This window comes from Halyomorpha halys, unplaced genomic scaffold (genome assembly GCF_000696795.3).
Source record: "Halyomorpha halys isolate HHAL.00 unplaced genomic scaffold, Hhal_1.1 Scaffold208.1, whole genome shotgun sequence".
In the NCBI taxonomy this organism is placed as follows: domain Eukaryota; kingdom Metazoa; phylum Arthropoda; class Insecta; order Hemiptera; family Pentatomidae; genus Halyomorpha; species Halyomorpha halys.
The window spans coordinates 1,461,543-1,474,364 of record NW_027109100.1 but is presented as its reverse complement, the minus strand read 5'-3'; the positions used below and the strand labels follow the sequence as shown (position 1 = coordinate 1,474,364).

The window sequence follows — 12,822 nt, the reverse complement described above, 5'->3', positions numbered from 1 at the left end:
ACAATCGATGTTTACATGTAACCTCAAGGCAGGTTTTGTTTTTGGAGGGATCATTCCTGTCTGGGGTGCCGAAGAGAAATTATGTCTTCAGGATGAGGAGGTCCTCATCAATTTCTGTCAAGAGGAAGCCATTTTGGACGCTAAGACAAGAACAATAAGAAAAAAGAAGACACCAAGGATCAATGAAGGAAGATCGTGAACTTGGTTAGTTTTGTTATAACTAAATTTGAATACATTGTAAAATAGATATTAATTTAATTAAGTTAATAGTAAAAGTGTCTGTTTTTCTGATTGCCTAGAAATCCACCCTGAGATTAAGAGTCTTTCTATATAATAAAATTATATTATCTATTTGATATTAAAATTCTTAAATTTGAACCCAAGTTATCTCTTATATTTGAAGAAAGTTTTATAAAAACGAGCAAAATTCTTATTATTTTTATTTTTAATAATTTTAAAAATTATTATAATATATAAATTTGTTTTCCAAGATTGAAAACAAATTTTATTTCACTTTCCTGGGACATTCATAGCCGAACGAGTTAAAGTGCAGACTTTGACTGGCTTATAACTGTAGCAGTGCCGTTTCAAATCTGGCCTGAAAATAGAAGATTCTCTCTTTTTCAGAGAGTTTGTTAACGGGTGGGGGGTGGCGTTGGGCCCCATGCATTTCACGATATGAAGGGCTTGACCCCCCCCCCTGAGACTGAGACCAAGAGGCTGAACCTACCGGACGAGTGCAGAGGACAAGGTGCAGCTCTATCAAGAAGGTACTCAACTGAGTGCAGGATTGTACCACAGTAAAGTTAACAAAATTAAATAAGGAACCCCCAAAACATTATTACAATTGTATAATACGATTACAAAAAAATAGACTGTTAAGAGAGGAAGGGGGAAATATATTTAAATATAATTTCCCCCTTCCATGGATGCTCTATATATAAATATATATGGATGCTACATATGCTTGGTTTAATAAAAATAAATATTATTAAATTATCAATAATAAACAAATTAATCCTGAGATATAAGAATGTAAAAACATTAAAATAAAAATATAGAATTATTTTGATCATCTTCCTTTTATTAATTACACAAGGTCCAATAACTATAGTCCAATATGTGATAAAAATTAATAGCTACAGGCCTGCTTAGTAGATTTATTGTTATATTCTACTTACACATCATTTTCAAAATAGCTTTTCACACAAAATTTTGAGGGTTTACTAAAGGAAAAAAGTTCTATTGTTTCATTAAAAAAATTATTAGCTCTTTTTTTCAGACTTATCATAGTAGATTTTTTAGATGTGCTTCAGTATTTTTTCAATAGAACTAATTTGATCATCGAAGAAATCGTAGAACTTATCTCCTTCAATCAATTCATTTAATGAAAATAAAATATGAACAATACTAGCCAGATTAGCTATCAAAAAAGATAATGTAAGTTGTCAATTGAATTATTCAAAAATACGTAAAAATACTAATATATGCCCAAAACATATCAATTGTAATTGAAAATATTGATACTTTTCATTAATGAATTTTCAGTTTCTTAACTGTAATTCTCTAATTAATTAATAATATTTTAACTTTAGACATAAAACAAACATTTTATCCAAAAAATCAGATAATTAAATCAATAACTACAGCATCAATAGTATCTAAAACCAAATATGAATCAGATATTGACTGACTTTTATAAAGAATTCATACAAACTAAATTCTAAAAAATAAATTATATTTGCAATACAGTTATTAAAGTTTAAAAAACAACTAAATTATTAATATTAAACAAATTAATCCTGAGATATAAGAATCATTGAATAAAAAAATATAGTAGTGAATAAATCTGATAAGACTAAAAAAAAAAAAATTAAAATTCGGATATAGAAAAAATAAATAATTTAGCACAAGGTAAGAACAAATTCAGGAAAGAATAAATATTAATTCATTTAAAAACTACATAAAATGGAGCATCTTCATAAATACTGAAATTAATGATGAGTTAATATTTTACCATGGATTTATATAATGAGATGGTTGGGGGTATGGTCAGTGAAGAACATAAATTAACAAAAATTTATTTATAGTGCCTATGTTTCGGTCAGAATTTCAACCCTTCATGAGGGCTTAGAACAGAAAACAAGATAACAACCAATAAATAAAAGGATATACAAAATGATTAGAAAACAAAAAAATAACTAACATTATGGATACATTAAGTTGAAAGACATGAATTTTTAACAGTACTTATGTATCTACAATGTCAGTTATTTTCTAATTATTCTACATGTCCTATTATTCATTGGTTGTTATCTTGTTTTTTTTCTCTTAGCCCTGATGATGGCTTGATATTCTGGCTGAAATGTGGGCACTGTAGATAAGTTTTTTCCTTATTTCTCTTCTACACTGCACACAACTCCAACCATCTTCTCATTATACAATGAAATTACCTTCTAATAAATATATTGGACCCAGAATACATAGTTTAACTAATTGTCAAAAACATTTAAAACTTAATGAAAAGAATTTAAAACTAATAATAAATGCTACCAATGGATATTAGAAAGATTTAAAAAAAAAAATCTAAAGTAAATTCATAAAAACTGTTAAAAAGAAAAATATTTGACTTATATTGTTCAGGCCGACTCCACTTCAAAGTTGTACATACTGAGAACAAATATAAAGAAAACTCCCGGCTTGGGCTGAGCCTTGCATACCTATTTGACTAGCTCTTACACATCTGAGGAAAAGAGGTTAAAGTTCTATCAGAGTATTGGTACTAAATACATAATAAATTTATTTATCACATTTGCATCTTATAAACTTTCTTATCTCATGTCCTGTTTTATTGTAATCATTATGTTCTGCCTTATTTCAGTAGTTGTCCGCTAGTTACTTCCTACTAAAGATCTGTCTTGAAGTTTTTCTTTTACACCTTAGCATTTAGAAATCAGCGTTTTTCCTCATGGTATGTTCATTCATTTTATTTCACCTTATGTGTTCAACATCATACATAAAATACAGATTACCTACATATTTTAACAATATGAAGGTCGAGATTTATTCCTATATTTTGTTACAAAATGAAAATCTACACTCACAAACTCAAACCAAAATGGTTCTCCTTCCAACAAAAGCATGTTCTGCTCCTTACCCTTAAGTAAGCTATTGTGGCTTACACATCAGTGAGTGTCTGTTAAACGATAAATAAAGTGAATTCCTTAAGGATGGCATTGGTTTTATACAAAGTTTCTATTCAGGATTATGAGCCTAATAAGATTCTTAAAAATCTTCTATCAGTGATTATGGACCTAATGAGATTCTTAAAAATCTTCTATCAGTATTGAGGAATGAAAAGGGAAAAGGAAGTAAGTACCAGAAATACAAAAATGAGATTTTGACAGGATAACGATGAAGAAGCCTGTGTCAATCAACTGGTAATCACTGGAAGTTCCTATCTTGAACAGTTTAGTTCCTAGAGCTGTATTTGTCGAAAATTTTTAAAAAAAAATGGCCAGCCACATGTTTTTTTTTCTCAAAATTAGTTTTTTGGCACATACAGCCTTTTCCATTTCGATGCCTCAATTGTGACATGTAATATCATCACACATTAAAAGAAGTTGAGCACTTGCTGTATTTTCATCAGCTCTTGACCACACTCCCAACAACCATCTTCATTATACTTACTGTCAATATCTTTGTCATTAATAAGTTCTAATGTATGTGATACTAACTGTAGATTTAATATAAAAGAGATGATAGCCAGGGGTGCAGTCAGTGGAGCTTAACTGACTCCACTGATCATCTTCTCTTTTTAATAAATTATAATTATAATAAATATTAATAATAATTTATATTTTATTAATTACTTGTCTCCTCTCAAAGCTAACTTATTTGTGTAATACCTTATCTGATAAATTTTTTTAAAACAATCTAGAAGCAAAAAGGGACATATTTTGGTATACAATGTTGAATAAAAATAGCGTACCATCTTTTATAATCAAATCAATTTCTTCAAGGAGTGTAGTATCACCATAGTTTGCCCAATCATCTATCTCAAACCAATCTGGAGAGACTGGCTCCTGCTTCCATAATCCTATCTGTGTTGACATCTCCCACTTTCGTTGACTCACTACTACTTAATGCATAAAAAAACGCCATTTTGGCTCTGAAAAAAAAATTAAAAATTAAAACATCTTTCAAAGAAATAATAACATTTTTATACAAATAAACTTAATTCCTAATAACCGCTTAGGTGTTTACAAGCTTCTAAAGCTTGTACCACCCTTCGAACCATTTTCTAAAAGATTTATTTTATACTTAAACAAAAATTTCCGGTATTAACAATTTTAATGCTAAATATTAATCTTTAGAATAAATGATTTATCAAGTATTTAATAAATGGTTAAGAAAATAAAAAAATATTGGTAAATGTCCTGGGAATAAATAGACATACAAGGAAAAACAGTATCAAAGAATCTCAATGACTGATTTAAGAGTGAAATAAGCACCACTGCAAAGTAATATGAACACTAAGCCTCCAGAATCAAAAAACCTCAATATTTAACAGCCATTTCCTTTTTATGATCCCCAGAAGTGGTATTCTAGGAACCAAGGACAAATGTGGCCATATTGGTAGAGTATGTTGAAGCAGCATCATAACTTTCTAGAACCAGAAAGGAGAATGGACTATAGTTTTGAGGAACTCTATAAAATAAATAATGATGTTCTCATTCTGGTCAGACAGTATCGGTAGCCTGAAGGACAACCAATTATTCAGTTTTCATCAATCTTCTAATAAACCAAATGTTAAAAAAAATCATAGAATTTTTATCTTAACAATTTTTGAGTATACTAAATCCAAATTAAAGGCTTGTTACCTAGTCAGCCGCCGGTTTCATAACAAAAATTAAAAAAGTGATGGTGGTCTATTGAAACGTTCCTGGTAGGATCTCTTGACCATATTTCGTATTTTAATTTGAAGGAATAACACTATAGTCAGTAGCTACTATAAATGATGTTTATGGAACCACATTAGACACCTCTATAAAAAACTATCTTTAACGACTTGAAAATCATAACCGATTGAGACCGGAAATAAATGGAACAGTATTTTCTACCACTGAGATAATAAGCTATATCAAAATAAAATTACTATTAAGGTCCATTTAACCAAGGTGAGGGAATATCTCATACTATGCAAGGCCAACCCCGTCAACTTAAAAGTAACCAGAAATCAGAAATATTATGCCAAAATTTCTAAACGTTAATTTGATATGAATTTTTTTTTTATATTCCAAATTACAAAATGCTCTCAGAGTTTATTTTAAGTACACTATGTGTACATAACATAGCATCTCCTTTTTTAGTAGCTGTTACAAATGAAATATGTCATTAAAATGCTGATTCAGCCATAAACTACTATTATCAGTAATATCAATAACAATTAAAAGGAATTCAGTTCTCAAAGTTGATAAAATGTGCCATTTAACTTCTTAGAAAAAAAAAAAAGAAACTACTGTAGACTCAATTATACACCACCAAAAATCTAACTTTTTGTTGCAATGAAGTGTTAATTAAGCTAATACCTGTTACTATAAATCATTGTTAAGATAATGAAGTATCCATAGTTAAAAAACAATCATTTATTTTAAGTACTGAGACAGATTTATAATCTTATTAATTATTTATATAAACTAAAAAGAACAATACAAAATTACATGTCAGGGCATTAACTTCTATTAAATTAACTGAGATGTATAAATTGTAAATAAATATATTTCTATATAAGAAGATGGTCAGGGTTGCGGTCAAAAGTGAAACAAAAATAGTTTACAACTATTTATTTTCCGACGTTTCGCCCCACTTTGCAGGGCTTCATCAGGGCTAAAAAGATACAAAATGATCAATAACCAATCATCATTTTGTATCTTTTTAGCCCTGATGAAGCCCTGCAAAGTGGGGCGAAACGTCGGAAAATAAATAGTTGTTAACTATTTTTGTTTCACTTTTGACCGCAACCCTGACCATCTTCTTGTATATCAATTTTTACGGTCAACTATACATACATAAATATATTTCTAAATGAAAATTATAATAAAAGTGATGGGGAAGATGTTAAAAACCTTAATCAAAAGCAGTTACAAGTTTCCTTCATAAGATCATTCCATCCCCACTCATCTTAATAGAATGATATAAATTTATTAATTCCTCTGTCCTATAATTAGAAACCTTACGACAATCAAATATCCAATAAATGTCAAATTAAAACTTTATTAATTAAATATGGACGTTCCAACAAGAAACACATTACTGCTTTGTTTAAATAGTGGCACATCCGGAAAATGAAAGATATTTATTGTATATTTTTTTAGATTGTAACCACTTTTTGACACTACTAAATTTGATATTGTCAACAAAAGGACCAAAGCAGAGATAAAAATCCCGGTCTGCAGTAATGTCTTTTGGAACCCGCCCATTCCATAATAAAACAAAAACTTTTTTTATCTTGTCAAATGTACCATTTTTCAAGAAAATCAGTGATACGTTCATTCCTTTCCAGGATGAAATTTCAGGAATACTCAAAGGACTATGTTAGTTATATAAACAACAAAATTTAAATTGAAATAACACCTAAAACAGTGAATGTTTTAACTGGCATTCATCTTAAATTGGATTTTATATACAAAGTACTTCAAAAACTTATTGGGAGGTAAGATTGTTTATGTATAAATATCAGTTTACTTCTACCGTAAACAGAAGAGTATGGAATTGCTTTGATATTTCTCAGAAAGAAAGAAAACAATAAGTAATAATTTTCTTTTATCTTTTTTATTTTACTTCAACTTACCGTTATATGAAATATACAGGAAAAGGAAGTATTGTTATCACGTTTTTTCTAGAAACCATTATGATGCTTAAGAATATTATCTTTTAAGTTTAAATTTACATTAAATTATTTTTATTACTAAGAGTAAATTATTGTTGATACTCTAACTTTTCTATATTTAGAAAGGCCAACAAAGTGGGAAGAATGAACAGTTTTATTTTACTATTCAAGTTCTTTTCACCGCTACCACTAGGACTATCTTCCTTTTATAAATTATTATAAAATTAAACAAAAAGAAAATTTAAAAAACAAACAAAAGATTGGCTTCCAAAAATAAACAAATATATGTACATATATGAAACCCACAAGGTTTGAATGGATGTTTGCCTTTAATTTGTTTAAAACTTATCATTTAGATTATTTTCTGTTTTATGTTCTTTTTCTCTAATTAAAAATATAAAAATAATTTACAACTTAAAAATATTTTTAAACATGTCATTAAAAATTTTGTTCTTATCCATCATAATGGTTTCTAAAAAAATATAGAAATATTCCCTTTTATTTCATATAAAAGTAAGAGAAAGCAATAAAATAAAATAGGGCAGGATACTAAGTTCATTAAATATCCACAAAAGACATGGAATAGTAATCTAATGTAAATTGAACATTTAACTAAATAATTATAATTATGAATGCTAACAATAAACTAAGTAATGATAAATATGAGTCCTGACTGCTAAGTATAAAACAATAACCACAAGTATTGAATAAACAGATTTTTAAAAGGACGCATACAAATAAAATACATTGAACTAATTTATAATCAAAATAAGTGAACGAATTGTTCATTCATTTAAAATAATATTTAACTGACCAAGTTTTAATTTCAAAAGAGGGAAACAGTCAAAGTGATTTAACCTTTTATGATCTATACTTGGAAAAATATCACCCCACCATCACTTTAAAAAGGGGGAAAGCTCTTATCTCCTATCCGACTCGCAATATCTATGAAAAGCAATCAAGATCCTAAAATTAAGCATGTTAAGATTGCACACATCAGAGATAATAGTGGAAAAGTATTATTTCTTAAAGTAATACTAATTGCATATTTATAGCTAAGGTACCTTTTCTCTATATTAATAGATCTGAATAAAAATTAACCTAATAATTAAAACCGTTAATAGCCACATAAAATAATCAAATTAATTATGCTTGAAATGCTATTCAACCACTTAATAACAAGAAAAAATTAACCTTGCTTGTAATAATGTAAACGGTGATGCCAAATATACAAATACCCCTCCCAACTTACTATACTATTTAGGTACACTATAATTACAAAAAACACCACAAAATTTGTTTAGTATTTCTAAATATTTGACAGATGGTCTGCTTTAGATTTGAAAATATCCTAAATTTTAAAAAACATCTATTGACACTCACAGATGTACTTAGTACTGGATAAACAATACAATTTATTTTACAATAATATACTTCAGTGGAGAGCTATTAAAACCATTGAGCACATACTGTTCAGATGTAACACTTAAATATTTAATCATAACTAACCATGACAGAAATTATTTAAAATTTGGTACATACCCCATTTTTATAACTTTGTTTTGCACACAAGGTGCGCGGCGGCTAATGCCCTCTATTTCCCCATCTTCAACCAATATTAAACGGTAAATAATAATATGACCTGCTTCGTAGTGACATGAGGAAAGAATGCCTTAATTGATCGATTTCTCCGTTTCCCCCACTTTTTTTCTTGATGTCACCAGTATTCATCCGCCTCTAAATTCTTTTAAACATACATTTTAAAGAAAATAAAAATTATTATAAATACATTATTAACTAAAACAATTTACAGGAATTTTAATTTCAAATATTTTCCAGATAATTACCGAGATATTTGAAACATTTGAGAACTACTTTGTTATAACAAAGTATTACATCATTCCGCGCTATCTAACTTCGCGCATGCTTACATGGATTATTCTTTGAATTATGAATATTACTTAATATTTAATCATTAGGTAGGTTAAATTTAAATACGTGATCAATAAACTGGTAAAGCAATTCCATGAAATAGGTCGAACTACTGGAAACTACTGCCTCAGTCTTGAACTTCGTTTTCATTTAGCTTAGTATCCGTTATTCCAAAGTGTTTGATATGCAATATCAGTGGCGTAGCGTAGTGGAGGCTAGGAGGCGGCAAAAGCTCACAATAAATAATAATAATAATATTTTGAAAAAAATTGAACCATTTGAATTTTTATTTGTAATCTATAAAATACAAAATAAATATGATTGTTCTTGCCAAAAGGTTCTTTAGAATTATTGTATATTTTACTATTTTATATTGAAATAACTAAATAAGAGGGCGGCAAAATATCCTTCTGTCTTGGGCGGCTGACACCCACGCTATGCCACTGGGTAATATCACAAACCTCTTTTAAATTGTTGATTGGATTTTAATAAATGATTAGAATTTTTCTGAAGATAAGAAACAAATTCCAATGCAGTGGCGTACCTGGAACATTTGGGAACAGACGTGGATTTATTTTTGACGCCCCCACTCAAATAATTAAACAAAAAATCCCTCAATTTTTAAACTAAGAACAGTTCTGCTCTCGTCTGATTAAAAAAAATGTATGTAGGGAAGTTTTTTTAATTTATTAATCATTCGAATAAATAAAAAGCCCCTGCCGTGGTGCCTTCTTACAGCATACAAAATGAAATACTTTCTTACTTCTTGTCTTACGACAGAATCTTTGAGTTTCAGAATGAAACTACCTGTTCAGAGTCTGTTAAATACCAATTTTGATAGTTATATGAAGATTCAAATCTTATTTATATTGAATTTAATAACTAAAATTACAATTAACTAATATATGCTATTTTTCCACTACGGGCCCAAGGCCCAGCGTTCCATCGGGCCCTTTAACTCCTGTGATCGATAGATTAAAGTGAACCAAGAGGTAATTATTTACTACAAGATTTAGTATGTCTGATGTCCATGGAAAAAATTGTACTTAAAGAAACAGACTTTGTAGAAGTATTTCATAGTTTTGCTAATCAAAAAACAATAGCTCTTATATACGTGTAGCATTTTAAAAAAAAAATTTTTTTAATATTAAATGAAGTAAGAGATTTTAACTAGCGCATAGTTTATTTCTGTCGATGATCTAAAGTTGTTGAGAAAATAAGTTCCCTAATCTGGAGGGTCATCTTATCTTAAACTGCTCGGAAACCCCTACTTGGTCTAAGACGGTCCTGTACATTTTCATTGATAGTTAGATAATTGTCAGCGTGAAACTAAAATCAAAATGAAGACAAATTTTTCCTTTTCATAAAAAATATTAATTAGTTTACTGAAAAGCCTCAACGCAAATTTATTAGAATAATCTATGAGCACAAAATTATGTCAAGATTTTTAATTGAATTTGTTTATATCAGTACTACTTTTTATTGTCCCAAAACAAAATTTTACAGAAAAAAACTCAAGTACTTCTTTAATTGATCTGATGAAATATTGTTAGAGTGCTATTATGAGGAATTCTAAAAAAAAAAGTGTATTCGCAATATATTCTGGATCAAAATTTTCTGCGAGTGAACTTAAACAAAAATTCCACAATTTTTCATATAACTTATGGGATCACAAATAACATGAATACGAAAGACAATTTTGAGCTTAAATTATTTCTTAGGAATTCAAATACAAATTCGCCATTTTGTTATTGCAATGGTAACACTGAATGCCAAGTTTGAATAAATAATTGGAAACAAATTAAGTAAACTAGACTTATAATCATATTTATTTTAATTATCTACTTTCTCGAATAATTTTTTCCAATCCAGTAATCAATTATTACAAAAACATTACTTATCAAAAGTAGGTACTAAACAACAAAAATAAATTCAATAAAATACTCTTTTATGCAATAATAATTATCTTATAAATGTTAAGCTTCTCATAATTTAGAGATTATGGCATGAAAATAACAGGAAATGTTGAAATTATTTTTTGTTCAAAAATGTTGACTTGTCAATAGCCGTAATGATAATAAATAGTGTCTAACAGAACAATCAGTTTAGGTCTTCAGAGCCTCCTAACTCCTATAATCTACTTCTAAATGTAAAAAAAAAGTTTTTAAAGTGTTCCTTACGTTTAAAAAATTAAATCAAATAATAATTTCAAAAGATGATGACGTTTATTTTCATTGATAATTCAAAGTAGTTGAGAAAATATATGGTCTAATCAGCATGGCCCCATATCTTCAAGTGCCCGGGGCCCCCAATTGCTAAAAAAACGGCCTTGACCACAGTCTACAGGCGCTGCTTTAAAAACTCAATTTAATCAGAATTCTCTATCCTGCCTAATCTGATGGTCACAGAAGTCGGGTTTCTTCAGGACATAGAGGATCAAGCCCTTAAAAAATAAAAAATAAATAATGAGGTGTAGATAGTTGACCGTAGATTAATGATTGGAGAAGTTAGCTAACTTCTCCAATCATTAAAAAATAAATAGTTCTGCCAGCAGGAAGCTATAGATCCTTTTTTTTTTTTTGGTTTAGTTAGGGTTTCATCACACTTTAAATGAAGTAATAAAAAAAAAAAAAAAGAAGAAGTAAATTGATTGAAACATTAATGAATATTAGGTAAATTCATCGTAGTTTCCTATTTTTGAAATTTATTCTTGAGACTCCTTTAAAATTTATGGGAGTGCACAATTCTAGACATGCTTAAACTTATTCACAGTTAAGCTGTAACATCTCAGATGAATTAAATTGTTGAGCAAGAAGACAATTTTTTATAGTCTCGAAGAACAAGAATTAAATAGTTTGTTTTACTAACACAAAATAATTAAACAATATTACACTGCTATATTTGATTAAGGAATTCTAAAAATTTTCTAAAATAAATACATAATTACTCATAAAATATAATTTTTTTACTTGAGTGTGCGTATGAGTACGCATGTGCATTTAATTCTCAATAAAAACTTCATTTTCCAGGCCGAAATTTCGAACGAGTGTGTCTTTGAAAAATTCCAAATTTTTAATGTGGTACAAAAAAGAAGAGTAACCATACAAGCCAGAGCTCCAATTGCTCATGGCTGGAAACTATTTCGTTAACTCAATGGAAATGCCGAATGTTTCCGAAAACAGGCGAACGCGACCGAACCGCTGTGACCTGACCCAGCGGTCTGCTTACTATGGAAGCCTGGAGAACCAATTTCACAATTAAAGGTGTTCGAAAAAATTGTTAGAGCCATAGTTATATTTTAATAAATAATCATTTTAATATCATTTATTCAATACTTAACCAATGTATTAGTGTATTGGTTAAGTATTGAATAACAAAAAAAAAAAGTTTACATGGTATTAAAATCAATTTGATTCCTTTTTCTTTTCCCATATATTGAAAGAAATGTACGCTTTAGGACGCTTCCAGGCGTTACCTAACACCCAAATACAACTCCCATTACTGAAGAGACAGGAAGACTGGCTGATAAAATGATTTTGATTGGCTTATTCGTCCGTATTAGGTGAACGGATGGATTGTTTTCATCAAATGTATATCAATCGATTAGCATCTCAAAATATCTACATATAATCTCAAAGAAATAATAAAAGAATGTAATTGATGATTATTTTAATTTATTGTTTTCATATGAGCGAGGTAAGGAGCTGGAGGGAGCATAAGTGTGGATAAAAATTATAATGGATTCGATTGAAACCCGAAATGAACAAAATAAAAAAAATAAATTTTAGTTTTTTCTTTAAAAAGAAAAAACGTTTAAACCAAATGGGGTTTTAGTGTTAATTTGCTGAATAGTTAACTGCCCAACCAGAGGGGAGCAGGGGGGAGCCGCGGATTTCTTTTACTCAACGTTTCAGAATAGACATTATGTATATAATTATGTGTGTGTAATGGGCGGACCCTCTCCCATTTCATCTTGCCTACCCCATGTTCATATGTAT

At 29.0% G+C, this 12,822-nt stretch overlaps 1 protein-coding gene and 1 long non-coding RNA gene across 2 annotated transcripts in view; both read right to left on the bottom strand.

The window, feature by feature from the left end:
• The window catches only part of crc (bZIP transcription factor crc), a 20,283-nt gene extending 11,689 nt beyond the window's left edge, over positions 1-8,594 (bottom strand). Inside the window, exons 1-2 of the mRNA XM_067047318.1 lie at positions 8,435-8,594; positions 3,992-4,171 (exon numbers count right to left, since the gene is read on the bottom strand). Coding sequence (XP_066903419.1) covers positions 3,992-4,115 — 124 coding nt within the window. The 5' untranslated portion in view covers positions 4,116-4,171; positions 8,435-8,594. The remainder of the gene's footprint in view (positions 1-3,991; positions 4,172-8,434) is intronic.
• On the bottom strand, positions 2,925-3,981 carry LOC136795743 (uncharacterized). The gene is made up of 2 exons (XR_010843409.1): positions 3,315-3,981; positions 2,925-3,273 (listed from the first exon to the last, which is right to left on the bottom strand). It is a non-coding gene; the product is annotated as an uncharacterized lncRNA (long non-coding RNA).
• Positions 8,595-12,822: the final 4,228 nt, after the last annotated feature.